At 38.1% G+C, this 16,553-nt stretch overlaps 1 protein-coding gene across 3 annotated transcripts in view; it reads left to right on the top strand.

Annotated features, from left to right (window-relative positions):
- Positions 1-16,553, top strand: part of DACH1 (dachshund family transcription factor 1) — a 489,790-nt gene that overhangs the window by 227,360 nt on the left and 245,877 nt on the right. For all 3 annotated transcript variants that reach the window (XM_030566391.1, XM_030566381.1, XM_030566371.1), the window contains exon 3: positions 13,304-13,465. In XM_030566391.1, the coding sequence (XP_030422251.1) occupies positions 13,304-13,465 (162 nt within the window). The remainder of the gene's footprint in view (positions 1-13,303; positions 13,466-16,553) is intronic.

The raw sequence follows: 16,553 nt of genomic DNA, 5'->3' as shown, positions 1-16,553 counted from the left end.
CAGACTAGATTATTGTCCCTCCTGGCCTTGGAATCTATGATCTCATGGGGTCAATGAATCCATGAATCCAAGCTTGGAGCAGACATATTTCATGTGATCCATATGTCCACTCAAAAGTCCCCATGCAGTTTGCATACTGCAAATGCATAATGAACTTCTTCAGTCATTGGCAGAAATGTGGCTAAATTTTATAGCATCTATTTTCAACTCTATAAGTGCATCAAAAATTAAATTAAATGTTTATATATTCTATCAAAAACTAATTCTCATTCTTATGAAATGGCTACACATCATTACTGAACAACTTAACCATCCTAGTATAAACACCAATTCTTAATAATAATTACAATAGACAGTCCACTCCTACTCTTTCTCCTGCTGTTAGCCCTTCCTCTCCCTAAATGCCAATGAGAAAGGTGGTTTTGTAGCATGTCTAGAATGTTGGTGTCTGGGTTTTGGTGGATCACCTGGAGAAGCAATTCTAGCATCAAAGGTCTTTAAAGGCAGTCACTGCCCTTTAGAACTCAGGAGAATGCTGAGTAAGCACCTCTACCGATTGCAGCTGTGGCAGCATAGTATGGGAGAGGGTCAGTCCTTGAGGCAACCATTTAATGTTTGTAGGTTTAGAACCAACACCTTGAACTCTATTCAAAAGCTTATTGGCAGCCATTGCAGATTATAAAGCTGCAGTGTAAATGCGCCTTGTGAGATGTTCTGATTTACAAGCTGGTAGCAGCATTTTTGCTTCATTTTCTGAATAGTCTCATGTAGAGCAATCTAATCTATATGTCACAAAAGTGGATAATTATGGCAAGGTCCACATACCATTGAAATGGTAACTCACACACTTTCTTTGCCATTTGCAAGATGTGGATGTTTATTGAAAAGATGCATGCACTCTCTCAAACAGGATGCTGATAAGCTATTTGTCTGCTGTTCAGGTTGTTTCTTCCAACTAACGACATTACCTCTGTTTTCCTGACTCAACCTCAGCCACGCACTCCTCATAAAACTCCCAAACTCATATAGACATTGGACAATCCATTTCATAACACGAGCCAGGTTGGTTGTGATGGAGATACTGGACAATAAGATTGATTTGCAGCCAGATATGATCATTATGTATTTGTACCACTCTTAACCATGTGGTAGGTTCTTCAGAGATATGATAAAGGCGTCCCTGCTCTGAGTAGTGCACAACTTGGAATTTAGACGTGATATAACTAATGAGGGGAAGCCACAAATGATGGGGATGGGTCAAGAGAGCTCATGTCCAATCATTTTCTCATATGCATATTGAAAGGGAGGAGGGAATAATTTTGAACAATTAATACATTTGAGAAAATCATGGTCTGCTGATGGACAATTAACAAACAAAAAAGTAGACAACATTAATCAAATTATTTGTTGCAAATTATGCTCCCAGTTCCACTTGTAACTAACTGAGAGATTTTTCAAAACAATGTATGTGCAAAATGTGTACTGCCATCAGACACTGCTGCCTTCACATTCTGGCCATTGTCTGATGCTACTAACTCAGGTGAGAAGTGCTAACATCAACTCTGTTCTGATGGATTCTATCATCTCCAATATTGCTAGCAATGTATGTGTGATTTCTCAGAACTATGCATGCATAGCATGGCATACTGGTAGTTTCTACTGCTGCCAGAAATGATCTTGTGGTCACCAATGTCCATATATTCAGCATACTTTGTACTGGTCCATTTGTCCTTAGTGAGGTGGACCACTGCACACACATTTATTGATTTCAAAGAGTATAATAGCTTTTCTAGAATATTTATGATCTGTTATGTAAACCTGAATTTAGTATAGTATTGCACTTTTCTCATAATGTTGAATGTTGTGACATGAATGCAGGCAGGAGTTAAAAATACTATTATGGGAAAAGTTACTGCATGTCTATTACAACCCATATTCAGATATTAATGACATGTATGCATTTTAAATACCCAGACTTCCCAGTTCACATTTTGGTTCAGGATATTCAAAATTTCATTCAATAGTGACGAATCTGTTTTAAGTTGCAAAATAAGAGCATTTGGTAATCTCAGCCTATAATCATCCTATACAGAATTCTTCTTAACATCAGAGGGAGTTTTTTTATGAAGCTGTTTATGATGGCAGGATCAGGTTCTCAGTCGAGAGCATATATGTATGGCTGAGGCGTAATCCCTGACAAATGGTATTTATAATAAAAAATACAGCACTATGCTATGTCCTTACCATACCTTACCATTATTCCTTACACTGCAGTCCAAACAAGTCAGTTTTACCAAAGTTCTAGGAGAAGATATACATATAATATTGTGCATGTGGCTAGCTGTATCATACATTTTTTAGAGGTTGTTTGGTTTTTTAATGTTCCTCTTATGCATTACTTATTGACCAATGCCAGAGCCAAGATAATGGGCTAGATGGGATAGGACTTTAGACTTGAATTTGGTATTCTAGTTTGCAGATGGTAAATGGGCCAGTAGAATTTCAAACTTTACTGTGCTGTTCCATTTAGCAAAAAAAAAGGTTGCATAGATGGTTGAAGGTTATCTACAAGAAGCTGCTATTTTGTCTGCCAGCATAGAACTACATAAAGTCAGTCAATATAATACCTACTGCTTTAAAAGTTCTATCTAGTCCAGTACCTTGTCTCTGGTACTGCTCTACACATAATAGATCAGAGGAAGATTAAAAAACAAAGATACCCAAAGCCATAATGCAGCTAATTTACAACACCATGAGTGAGTGGGGTAAAAATATCTTCTGACCCTTGTAGGGGATCAGTTTATGTTCTGAAGCATGAGATTTGACTACCCTTATATCATTGTTTTAACATGTGAACATATTGCCTTGAAACAATCCATAGTTCTTCTTGTTAAATGGAATTTTCCTATAACTAAAATGCTCAAGTGTATCTTGTGTATCAATACTGTAAACAGGGAGATGCAAATAGTAAAGTATTGTAGCTGTAGAAATGGTCAGCATATTTTCAAGGCTCATGTCTTCTCTGGGAAGAATGATTTACTAAATGCAACATTTTCTGAACTTCTCTTTTCAATTAAATTTGTAACTATGTTTTTGGCTAGGTTTTCTACAACATTCAGTGTGAGGGATTTTGAAATTATATCAAATCTCTATCATATTTTCAGCTACATATAAATGTGACAGAAGAGGAATTGAGATGATTCTTTATGGATATTAATTCTTGCAGAATATATCCAACTTTTTATGCTGCTAATGAATTGTCTTACACAGACTTCCTTTAAAAATCCCATTAAGTAGTAGTCTGCATTTTAGTTGTCTGCTGAGAATGTACTAACATGTAACTGTGATCACATCTCATCTTCGTTGTGCACGTAACTGTTTGCATCCCTTGCTAAAACCTTGCATTCCTATGCTCTTTCCATGTACCCCTATTTATGAATGAATAATGCTGCTTTCCTTTGTTGGGAAGGGCAAGACCCTGAAGAACTTTTGTAGCTGACTGTCCTTATGCATGGTTTACCTAGAAATACTCTGTACTTTCCTTAAAGACTAAAAAGTTGTTTTGGCCCTGATTTTATGTTGTATGGATGTAGGGGGACTGCTGTTTCAGTGTGGAGCCCCACTGCACATAATGAGGCCAACTGCATGCTACAAAATCCAGGACTGGTATGTTGTGGTCCAGAGCTAAAATCCCAGCCTTGAGTCTACCAACACTGATGCAAATAAGTAATTTAAATGTAAATGTTACACATATGAGTAGTCCCATTGCAGTCAATGGGACTATTCAAGTGTATAAAGTTACTTGCATACATTAAGGGTTTGTGGGATTGAGCTCATAAATTGCAGGGAAACATACTTCCACTGGGCCACCAGACCGCCTCAACAATGTTTAGATATTAGATAATCAAAGAACTGTGTACCATTACACCAGGATCTGTGTCAAACTGTGGATTAGGTTAAAAAAAACCAACAAAAGCACCTGGTGATTGAAAGGTTATGAGTATTTAGCTACTTTACTGCTGTTACAGGCATGAACATGTCCTTTCAGTATTTTTGAATTGTAGCAATGTTACAATTAATTAATTATGTCCATCTAGCTAGAAATTAGACTAAAGTTAAAGAGTTTTAATAAATCGTTTTGATTTTTCTTGATCTTCTTGACTGTGTGAGTATAAATGAAATATACTTTTAACTAGACTAATTTAAAGAATGCTGTAGTTAATCAAATGTAAGAATGTTTTTTAATCAAGAAAATTCATTACATGTCAATAATCTCTGTTGTATCTCTATCATGATATTCATGTTTTTAACCAGTAGTAACAGAAAGAATAGCACTATGAAATCATGAGAGAATGCACACAAAAAAGCAGTGAGGAACTTCTGTTTGCAACATTTATGGGGAAGTTGTTCCCATAACGAATGGTTTTGTTAAGTAAAAGCTATTATTGTGCTCTAGCAATGCAAATGTAAAACAGAAAATTTGTCTATTAACATCACTGTGTCAATGTATAAATAGCATTTTTTTTTGAAACTTTATAAAACATTTGTCTAAAGAGATTGTGGACCAAGATTCAACACTGCAGAAAACATTATTTGTATTGTTCAAAGCTGACCTTTTTTTTTTTTTTTTACAAAGGTTTTATCTGCACTTTTTCATCTGTTTAGAAGCATACATTTTTGATTAAGAAATTGAAGATAATCACTTTGTCTTTTTTTTAAGATAGGGAGGTTGAGATAAAAAAGAATGCCTGCTTTAAAAGTCACACATGGCTGTAATTTAAGATTTTTTTTTTAACCTCATTGTCCATAACAGTTGAAAGAAACCTTCAATGAAAGTTTATTAACTAGGCCAATGCCTGAGGCAATAAAGGTTCATTTATTACCACTTTCTTGGCTGTTTTTCTTCTTCTATTTTTCAGTTAAACTCATAGCGTAAGATAATACTTCACAAAATTAAACCTTTGACCTTCTGTAGAGTTAAGTCTCCTTTGATTAGATAAAGTAACAATTTATGGTCCGGCATGAGGTTGCACATGAAGTGAATAATGCAACAGATTGAATGAGGACTGAGAACCTATTGCTTTTGAAGAGATGACTGTTGTTTAAGAAAAAAAATGTTCTCACTTAATTGTATTGTTTTGATTCTGTATGCACTTCAGCAGTATTTCAAAATGTTCTAAGAAAATTCAGTAACAGGCCAGCACATCTACATTATATTGGTTAATTCTGCCAAAAAATACTTTGAACTAAAATCAAGTTCACAGATTGCAAAAAAAAAAAATGTTAAAGCTTAAAGCCTTCAGTATTTATTATGGTATTGTAATTGATGATTTCACCTTCAACTTTAAGAACACGAATGAAATCACAAAACTGAACAATTTTGGGGAATTACTGCCCATTGATTCTGTTTAAGTTTTCACTTTATTTGCTGAATAATTTATTTTTTTCTCTGAGGAGCTCTTATTTTTAACAAATGAACAGCAAGAGCTATATAAAGATCTCAGATAAAGTAATGAAATCTTAACATTTCTATTAATTTTATTTAAATATATATACATGCTCTCCTGACTATTTTCAGTCAAAATCCCCTATATCCTTCTACAAGGATTTCTGGATGGGACGAAAATGGCCTTTAAAGTGTAACTACTAATTTCTAAATTAAAATGATCTATTTCTCTATAGTAGTAGTAGTACTAATTGTTTGAACTCTTGATGACTAAAAGCAAAAGGGGATTTGAAATCTTGAAGCCTAGTTGTTGACATTTAACTCTTTTCTGCCGTATTTGTTTGTTTTAAATGCATTAGCCATGCATCAAAATTCATAATGCAACTTAAATATAATTACAGGAAAAACTTGTTTAGATGTGCTTAAAAACAGATGGCCTGATTCTCATCTCGCTTACAGCAATTTTTTAAGTTTGATTACTTCACTAAGTTACTTTAGTGTATGCAAGATGAGAATTGGCCTCCAATTTGTAGAATTTTAACAATTGATTGAATCTCTCTAAACACTTGATGTGGAAATTTAAATGAGATACTAATTATTAACCTTTTAGTCATCGTTACCTTTTAATTAGTAAAGCAGTCATTTTTAACTGTTTGGAAACAGATTGGATGAGCAGTAAGAAATGTAAATCCAACAGGGGAATGTACAGTTATAAAATCTGATGGAGAATTCCTTGATCACTCAGAAATTGTAGTTATGGGAGTTTTGGGTGTGCAAAGACTATTGGGTTAGGTTGGACTGATCCATAATGTTTAACAAAAAAAAGAAGTATGGATTACTCTTAAATTCCAACCAATTGCCTAAATCATTTGAATTGGGAAAAAAAAAACTTCTGCTGAGATTTAATGTATTTTAACAGAACATTTGAGTACAATCTAAGGCTTCCCAATCTGCAGCTTGTTCTGTGTAGCCAGACCCTTGTCCTAGTGTGGAAACCCCATTAAGTATCCGCCATCACAGAACATAAGAGCCTAAGTTTCTGATCCTGCTTTATTCAAAATCAGTGGAAAAATGTCCATGCTCTTCAGTTGGGACTGGGATAATTGGTCACTTGGTACGTCTATATAGTGAATGGCAGTGTGTCTCGGAGCCTGGGTTAATAGATTCGGGCTTGCAGGTTTGTGCTACAGCACTGTGTAGACATTGAGACTCTGACTGGAACTCAGGCTCAAGCTTCAGAGCCTGAGCTCCACCTCAAGCCACAATGTCTACAGAGCTGTTTTTAGCATCATAGCATAAGCCCTGGGAGCCCAAGTCTGTTGACCCGGGCTCTGAGGCTTGCTGTTATGGGCTGCAGCTCACTGTGTAGATGTATCCTTAGAGCCTCAACCTGCACCACTGAAGTCAATGGGAGCTTTGCTATTAACTACAGTAAGCTCAGGATCAAGTCCATAGACTTAAGTCTTGTATTTCTTACTGAGGCAAAACTACCACTGTGCCTGAGGCTTTTTAGCTTTTTAGCTTTTTACTTGTTCTATGTTGCCCAAGGTGAGGGGGAGTGAAAATGCTAAATGAAAACATTCAGACATTGGGTGTAAACTAAAAAGCAAACAAACAAACAAACCCCCAAAAGAAACCTTTGCAATCAGCAGGTTGAAAGGGTCATGTAATTAAAGAAGAGACACCAACAATTACACAATTCATTTACCTGTTTTTATAATAGAAACAGTATTTCAAGTTTTCCCCATATAATTCTGTAAACATCCGTAATCAAATCTGTATTGCTTTGCTGTATGTCTGTTTGATTCAGTTGTCAGTTATAACTTTAGGGCTTGGTTCTGGAATCCTTAGTCATCCAAATAGTATTTTCACTAGTAGTCTCACTGAGTTCGCTGGGAGTACATGTGCGAGGACTACTCAGATGAATACAGTGTGTGTACATACAATCCTTGTATGTTTTTAATGATTTGATTTATTCTAAACTGCTGACATTGCCAAAACTAGAATTTGGATAAATCCTTCCCAAGCAGGTAGGATCACATGTCGGAGGGCAGTAGCCTGTGTCAGATATCATCACTGGTATCAACTTGGATACTCTTGAATAAACTTACCAGCACAGTTGTAAACTTTCACAAGAAGCCAGAAATCAAGCTAATCTCTTTTTAAAACAAGGACAAAACAAGCCATTCCCTAAGAACCCCAACACTCCAGGTGACTAGATCCCCAGAGCGTGCAGTTTGGGACTGTGGTGGACGCGCTGTGCAGCCCTGACTCTCTTCCCATCCTTGCCCCAGATAGCACCTTGCCCTGCTTGCCGAAAGCTGATAAAAAAAAAAATCAACAAGCTACAACAGGGGTCGGCAACCTCTGGCATGTGGCTCACAAAGGTAAGCATCTGGCAGGCTGAGCCAGTTTGTTTACCTGCCATGTCGGCAGGTTCGGCCGATCTGCGGTTTGCAGTCCCAGGCCAGTGGGGGTGTGGGAAGAGCTGTGGGCCGAGGGATGTACTGGCCGTGGCTTCCCACCGCCCCTATTGGCCTGGGACAGCGAACCATGGCCAATGGGAGCCGCGGTCGGCCAAACCTGCTGACGCGGCAGATAAACAAACTGGCCTGGCCCACCAGGGTGCTTACCTTGGCAAGCTGCGTGCCAGAGGTTGCCGACCCCTGAGCTACAACAAGCTACAAGCCCAACAAGCCAAAAACTAGCCAACAAGCAACTTACAAGCCAATTAAGCCAAACGCAATCCCGATTTCTGTGTTTTTTTGTGGGTTTGGCATATCTGCTTGCTGGCACAGTGAGTTGTTCTCCTGAGCATCTTGCTAGGGAAAGTAAACTGCTTTTCTAAGGTCTCCTGCCAGGAAGAAGTGATTCTGAAATCTTTGGCTTGCTTCATTCATTTCTGTGCTCTGCAGTCCCACATGTAATAGGCCAAATTTCGGTCTCGTTTACACCCATGAAACTCTGCTGACGTCTGTGGAGTTACCTGGGTATAAATGAGACCAGAATTTGGCAAGAAAATGCTGCTGATTATATTTGGTAAAGGCACTAAAAAGCATCTTGGTTAAGATATTGAACAGCTACGAACACCCAACAGGCCAAAGTGGCCTGGCAGTTGCACAGCATACCAAATCCGTAATGCCCCAAGTGCTGACAAATGCCGGACACCAGATTGTAGAATGTGCTGTGACTTTTTCTGAGCTGAAGATAGAGCTTTCACTAAGCAATACTTTTCCTTTTCACTCAATGACAAAACATGTCTCTTGCAACCAGGTACCAATCCTGCATGTCAGATGGATCCTTTCCAGCCTTGTGCTTAAGTTTTTTTTGGGGGGGGAGAAGGGAAACGGTGTTCTCTGATACTACTCTCTGTGAAACCTTAGTGACTGTCTGGATTGTTCCATAACCTTTGCTTGTAATATCCATGTGCCAAATACGACTATTTAAATTTCTGCACCTGCCCCTTTTGTCCAGTCCTGTGAATTGCTGTTCTAAACCAGCAAAGAGCACCGAGGGAGATTACAATGTGTTTCCCCAGAGACCAGGAATTGGCAATTATTTCTTCCAAAGATGGTCTAATTAGTTAATACAAATAAACATTGCAGCTAATTTCTCTGTTTCCAGACCTCTTTACCCCACTTAGGTAAGAGATTTTCCAAATAGCCTTGGCATCAGTATGGATTAAAAATTCAAATTGCATTTAAATTTACTATTATGTTTTTAAAACACATTGTATAATTATGACAGCAATTACAAACTGTGTAATTATTGGAATGTAGCTCTTTCCAAATATGTTTATTTTAAATACGGGTGATTGTACTGATGATCAGCATTTGAGTGGCAGAAGGGAGAAGGGCTTTGCAGAAAGAGATCATTCACACTGTTTTTCTTGGTGGTCTGCTTCTAGCTGAAGTTAAGACATGAGTTCCTACTGAGGCTTGCAGAGCTTTCAATTGAGTTATAATTCAAGATCACAAAGCTCTTACACGACACCTTGAACAGACTTTTGCCGAGTAGTCTATAGCAACTGTCAGGAGCAAGAAGATTACTTCAGGACCATGATTGTTGAATTGAACTTTACTTTTTTATGTTTTGCTTTTTGAATTTTAAATTGTTGGACAAGATTAATTGCACACAGTGAGAGCTTTAACTGAATAGCTGTGTAAAGCATTAAACTTCTAAGTATGTCTCCTGGGAAAAAACGCTAGAAAGTTTAAATGAACAAATGTATTTAATGCATAAAATGTCTAGGCTAATTTTTTAATTCCTTTGCTAACATCTTTTATTGAAAAAAACATACTTTATTAATCCAGCTTAGTTATATTGCTGTGGTTGTGGTAATTTAATATTCCTGCTCCTTGCTAATCTTCTGGTTCAACAGAAGTAAACAATAGGTTTCATAAATTAAAAATATGCTCTTCAAAACATGCTTCTAAAGATAAAAAACAAGGCTGTAAACATTTATGACTGAAACAAACTAGATTGTTCAAATCCTGCCATGATGTATCATGTATATCAATATGGCACTGATATCAGTTAGAATGCAAACAAGGTTTTAAATGATGTCCCCCTTCATTTCAGCTGGAGAATCTGCTTTATACCATCTGCCTATCAGATGGTTAGGAACCAGGACTGCGTATTAATGCCACATGTTCGATTTTCCTCCCTCTTGTAATGGTTAGATTCATATTGCTAATAGCTGTGCATGAGCACTGTCGATGAAATTTGTGTGACGGTGGAGTGATGAGATAGTTATAAAGCTGCTTGTCTTACTGAATAATCAACAGGAAGAATGCCAGACATAAATAGCTTATCAATTTTAGAATATTAATGATAATTGCCATTGACCGGAGTCTATTGAATATTTTGACATGTTTCTTTAACTTTTCAAATATTAACAGACTAAAGTAATTTATTTTCTGAGCTATTGAATATCCAATATAGTTCTTTTCCATTTTAAATTGCCTTTAAAGGTGACATTTGGTCATTTAATTTTTGGAGATGCAATTTGCATAATGAAAAATGCGGAAGTACTATACTGTACCATTACTTTAATCTTAGCATGGCTAGGAAATTCCCAGGCAGCTTGGTGTAACAGAGTAGTGATACTGAATAGTGTTTAGTTTGGTGGGGGTGGGGAGAGTTAAACAACAATTTAAGACATTTCTTGACTCAGCTTGAATCATATTTTCAGAATATCAAACAATGGAATAGTAGCTGCTATTTTGCAGAATTGTACTCTCTGCATTTGAGAGTCATCTCTGGAGAAGACTTGAGATAAATAGGGCCCTCTGTTGGGGAGAGACCTTATCTTGTAACAGTGGTTGGAACACATCATGGTGCAGATGGCTGGCTCACGATCTTGCATGCCACTTATGTCTCATATTGTGGTTATGAAAGGTGTGGAGAGCAGAGTGACAGCATATGAGTAATTGTGCTAGAGTGGAATTACTTAGGGGACAGACTGTGCTGCAGTCTTGAGCACTATCCTCAGCTTAGTGGATTGCCCCCCCCAACCATCTGAACCCTGTGCATTCATCTGCATTAACCTGGTATTTTGGGGTTTATATGGGTGAAGTGAATTTGACTTGGTAGCGGGTTGATGCTTAAAATTAGCAAAGTGTTCCTGTATCAAACAGCTGTGCAATTATGTAAGAGAGAGAATGAATATAGGAGTTCAATTTCTGTCTTTATTTTTTTTCCCCTTTTTAAGAGAAAAATATGACCACAAGCAGAGTTTTGCTAACATCAGTTTCATAGCTCAACAGTATGTGTTTGAGATTTCTAGTCCTCATACAAAAGCCTTGACCAATTCTAGAGAATAGCACTGGAAGAGAATAGGGTTGCATATTGGGATATTTTGATGCAAAAGAAAATTTGCATTCTTTGGTGAAGGACTTTTCTTTGAAGACACTGGCTATAGCTTGACAATGGTATTAAGAAAAAGGAAGTGTGTGATACTGCGCTGTATAACAAACACAGGATACAAATGTAAGTTCAGAGGTGCATCATCCCTTTTCTGTGGCTTAATTTAGGAACTGTTACCAAATCTGTGTAATGTATAACTTCATATCCTTCCTTTAAGATAAAAAAAAAATCATTGAAAAGCATCCATGTTATTTATTAGTCAGATCTGAATATGCAAGCTTCATAGTAGTAGTAAATGTTAAAACAGATTTATGTCTGTTCACCTTGTTCTTTGATATTTGACATTTGGACTCTTTCCTACTGCCTGAATAGCAATTGTGTAACTAATATTGATATAACTATACAGAAAATAATTATAGTGTAATTTATAATTCCACCAACACGTGGAGGCATTAAGAGACCCCTCATCAGAAACAGCAGTGGTGACAGCAGGTGGTTCTCCAGTATTTACTCCAGTAGGCAGGGGTTATCTGCTTGCTTGGGCAGGTGGGCTGGGCCTTTGCTGCACTCTTCTCTGGCCACAGATCCCTGTGCTGGGGTGTGGTGGTGCCCCCTGACCCTCCTGCCCAGAGCAGTGAGTTGTGAGGTTAACTCCCTTTTGAGGTGTGTGAAGCAGTTCACACCTCAGAGAAATAGTTGAAGGCTGTCTGCAGACTCAGGAAGCCATCACTGTACTAGTTAAACTTGGATGCTTTTCTTTGCATCCAAGAAAGAAAAACCAAGATTTTGCCCTCATCACTTGTTTCCAGGTTCCGGGATCCTAAACCCAACCCTGTAGTACCTTTGCTTTGCTAAGGGGGAGTAAGACCCCCATCTCTGCCTGTTAGGTCCAGGGTGGGGTTGAGAGAAACCAGATACATGGAGAGGTGTAAGGGGTGGACAGAGCTGTGCTTGCCACCACTCCCCAACATACTACACAGAAGAAGGGGGCTGGTGCAAAACAACTGTAAGCATGCCGCCACTGGTAGAGGGCGGTAGCAAAATTCTCTCTTTGCAGAAGCAAGAGGGGAACAGGAAGGGAACTGTGAGTCTGCGAATTAAAATTTCTCCTGTGGGCTTCTAATGGCATGACACAGCTATGTACTGCCCCATACTCAGGGCACTGGAAAAAGGTTGAATGTAGTGTGATGAAAGCAAATTTGGCAGTTCTACCAATCATTCTTGACAGTGTCAGTACCAGCTCATTATTACAATACAGTGTTTCACAAATACAGCTAGATGCAAAGATTTTGTCTGGAGATGGAGAATTTGGGATGCAGGAGGGTGGCTTGGAAATTAAAGGAGTTACACACTTTGTGTGAGGTATCTCTGGTAGATGCCTTGAGGTCTAAGCCTGCTTGTAGGATTGTAAATAATTATATATATTTTTCCTACATAGCTAACCTTTCCTTTAAGAAAGTGATGGCTGTTTTAGTATGCCCCATTTATTCTGCTAGAGTAATTTGGAATTTTATATGAGCTCAGGGAGAATGGCTTAATTGTGAATATAACTTATTAGTCATGAATATGCGATTCAAACTCTATGGCCCTAATTTTTAGCTTGTCCTCCAGTGTTTCAAGTGTAGTTTTGCATCCACAATTTATTGCAGGTATATTTATTTACACTCACATTTGCCCTAAATACATGGTTTGTTGGTGAAGTTAGGCTTCTAAATGGGTATGTTTGTAGCTGCAGTTGTATTCTGACTAAAGCAATTAGAGACCAATTTTGTGAATTCACATGTATATAAGTAACTATTTACATAGTATGTTATGCATTTTACATTAAAAAGTAAACAGTCTCCTAAGCAAATAAGGATGGATATTATTCAGTATTATCCTCTGCTAATTATGTAGTCAATGATGAAGGTAGAGTAACAGTTTCAAGCCCTACATTAATGAAGAGTCATAGTATAATGTATATTAAGTTTCATTCATATTTCTTTGTAGGTCTGACAGCAGCAGCTGCAGCAGCAGCAGCTGCTACCAATGCAGCCATAGCAGAAGCAATGAAAGTGAAAAAAATCAAATTAGAAGCTATGTCCAACTATCATGCCAGTAATAACCAACATGGAGCAGAGTCTGAGAATGGAGATCTGAATTCAAGTGTTGGTAAGTTTCGGAAGTGAACATTACATACATACATACATACATGCCAGTAAAGTATCAATATCTTACTGCAATGATACCCTTTCTCCCCCTCTTCCTTTTACCATTAAACCTTTGATTTTGGGAAAATTTGGCACATTTGCAGGCCACTTTTGTTCATGTTTAGCTATATTTTGTAGCTGACCTTTACAGGAGCACTCAGCATTGTTGTTACTATTATAAGAACATCCTTTCCTTTGTGGGACGCTACTTCAGACCCCAGTTAATATTTTCCATGAAAGAAAGCAGTTTGATTGCTAAGAGTTCATTTTTCAAAGTACAGGTATGGTGACAGATGAAGGTGTCAGAGCGAAATTTAACCATGTCTCCTACTCACTCTACTAGGTATCGACTTTAGGTAATTCAGAACAATTGCTTGAAAGCAAAATAATTCACAGTTTCAGGTGCCGTGTGACATAAGGAAAACATACCTACCATGCTTTACAATTAATCTCCTTTAATAAACACATTCTTAAAACATTGTTAAATGAGTTTTTTCTGTTTCTTAAATAATGATCCGCAACTTCTGTTCTTTCAAAAAAGGAATTGTTCCAATACATTATATGCATTTCTCTGGTGAGTTTGTTTTGGTAAAACACACATCAAAGCTAGACTAACTTTTTTTGTTGATTAAATCATATGCACATTTCTTTTGCAATAAAATGGTTTCTTATGCCTTTTTATTGAACTGACTCCTTTTATCACGTTGAGACAGTACTAACAAGATAACTCAGCAGTAGTAATTCAGTGACTAAAATGTATGTTCAGAATACTATACTCAGGATAAGCATATATAGAAATAAAATGGCTCTTGACAGTTCAGTACATTCCTTTCCGCTCCCCATAGTCTTCATACCTTTTGAGATTACTCTTAAGGATAAATAATTGTCTAACAATACATAAAAGTGGCTGCTATCCCGATCAAGAGTCTTTTGAAGAGCCTAGGGAAGCCCACAAGAGCCGATAGGCTAGACTTGTCCCCCATCTCCAACCAATGGCAAGGTGGTGGACCCAAGGCAGGAGCATCTAGCTATGTGTGCTTTCTCATAACCCCTCTTTCTGCACGGCATACTTCTACTGCAGGTGGATCAAAGCTTCACCCCCTGTTGATTTCAGGGGAAGGGCATTTCTTTCATTAAAAAAAAAGTAGGTGATTACTGTTTCTGTATATATCTGCATGTATTTATAGTCTACTTATGTAAATATAGATCGAACGGGGACTGCAGTGCGAAAACACTCAGGCCATTTTTTTTTAAACAACAGCAAAACATACACTTGAAAATTCCTATCAAGATAGTATCAGGCTTTTTTTTTTTTCATTCAATAAAGAACTGCTCTAGGAGCAGAGAAAAACCACCACAGCACTTTAGAAAGCTTCTCCAGTGACAGTGAAGAAGGAGGTCTCTACTAGTGTGCTAGCTAGTGAAATACCAAAAATAACCAGAGCTGAAGGGAGGGAAAAAAACAACCTGTCTTCTTGGCAGGAAGTCAGGAGTGAGTAAGAGGAAGGCAGTAGCAGAAGTTTGAAAGTAAGGGAGATGCAACAGTGAATTGAGGAGAGTGGGTGGCCCTCAGAGAAGTAGAGGAAAATGGGGCAGTGAGGAAGAATGTGAGGGTAGATGACGAGGCAGTAATGGATGTAGAAACATGTGGATCTTGAATGCTGGACTCAGATGCATACATTATATGAAGTAATACATTCAAATATTATGCTATGGGACTAATCCTGTTTAGCAGTTCTAGAGACAAAGTGCTTGTATGCCTATGGCACTGTAGAGGTTAGTAATAGTTAACAATGTAAATAGAATACAGCTTCTGTGGGACAGTAATTAAGGAAATGATTTTGGATTAAAAAAATGAATTGTTTTTATACCTCAAAACTAGCAAATATGGAAGCATAATTTATAGTCTTTTGGTATGATAATCAAAAGTGATCAATTCATAAGTACAGTCAAGTTATTTCTGTAGTAAATATGTACTACTGTATATGTAAAGCAGAGGTGGCGAAACTTACTGATCCTCCCAGATGCGTATGATAATCTTCAGAAGTTCAAGAGCCAGGCGCACCTCCTTGAAGCTTCTGCCTGCTGCAAAGTGGTGGGGCTTGGCGCTACAGCCCCACGGGAGGCACCTGCCAGTGCTCAGGACTTCAGCAAGAGTGAGGCTGAAGCCCTGAGCCCCATCAGGTGCCTCTTGTGGGGTAAAGCCCCTAGACCCCCTCCCCACTGAACAGAAGCCTCTAGCCCAACCACCTTGCTGCAGGGCAGAAGCCCCAAACTTCCCCTCCCCCAGTCTGGTAGGTGGAGAATGGACTGACGTGGGGGGGGCCGTGAGCCACACTTTAACTGTAAAAGAGCTGCATGTGGCTCACGAGCTGCAGTTTAGCCACCTGATGTAAAGTAAGGCTTTTAATTGCCATTTTCTGAATGCTTGTGTAACGCCGACAGACCCCGGTTGTTGTGGGCAGGATTGAACCGGGGATCTCCTAGCTTAGTGCATGAGTCTCTACCACGCGAGCTAAAAGCCACATGGCTGTTAGCTAAGGCTGTAGAGCAAACACATTAATCTCTCTCTCTAGGTGGTCTCGGTGCCTCTAGATGGGACAGAACATCACACCAAAGAGATGTGGGGGTTACACTTGCTAGCCACTCAACATTACCTAAGTACTGAATGAAACTCTTCCTCAACCTTGTTGCCATGAATAGTAACATTCTAATTTCTCCCATGTCTTCAAGAAAATCTCTGTGAATGCAGTATACCTAATATACTATCATCTGCTATGTTATACCTGCTCAGGGCCTCTTGGTTCAGGACTTTGTTTAGTGTTTAGCATGGCTTACCTAGTGTATAGCATCACATACACTTATGGATTTATAGAAATAAAAACTAGGAATTATAGTAGATCAATCAGTTACAGATAAAAAAAAATCTCTAACTTAGGTCATCAGAATAAACCATAATGGCTTAAAAATAGCCATTATACTCTTTTGTCAATGATAATTGCCCTGGCCTGTTGGATGCTCCTAGATGGATGCTATGCTAAGAAATATCA

This window comes from Gopherus evgoodei, chromosome 1, assembly GCF_007399415.2.
Source record: "Gopherus evgoodei ecotype Sinaloan lineage chromosome 1, rGopEvg1_v1.p, whole genome shotgun sequence".
Taxonomy (NCBI): Eukaryota; Metazoa; Chordata; order Testudines; family Testudinidae; genus Gopherus; species Gopherus evgoodei.
The sequence above is the reverse complement of the archived record's forward strand: the minus strand, read 5'-3'. Positions and strand labels throughout refer to the sequence as shown.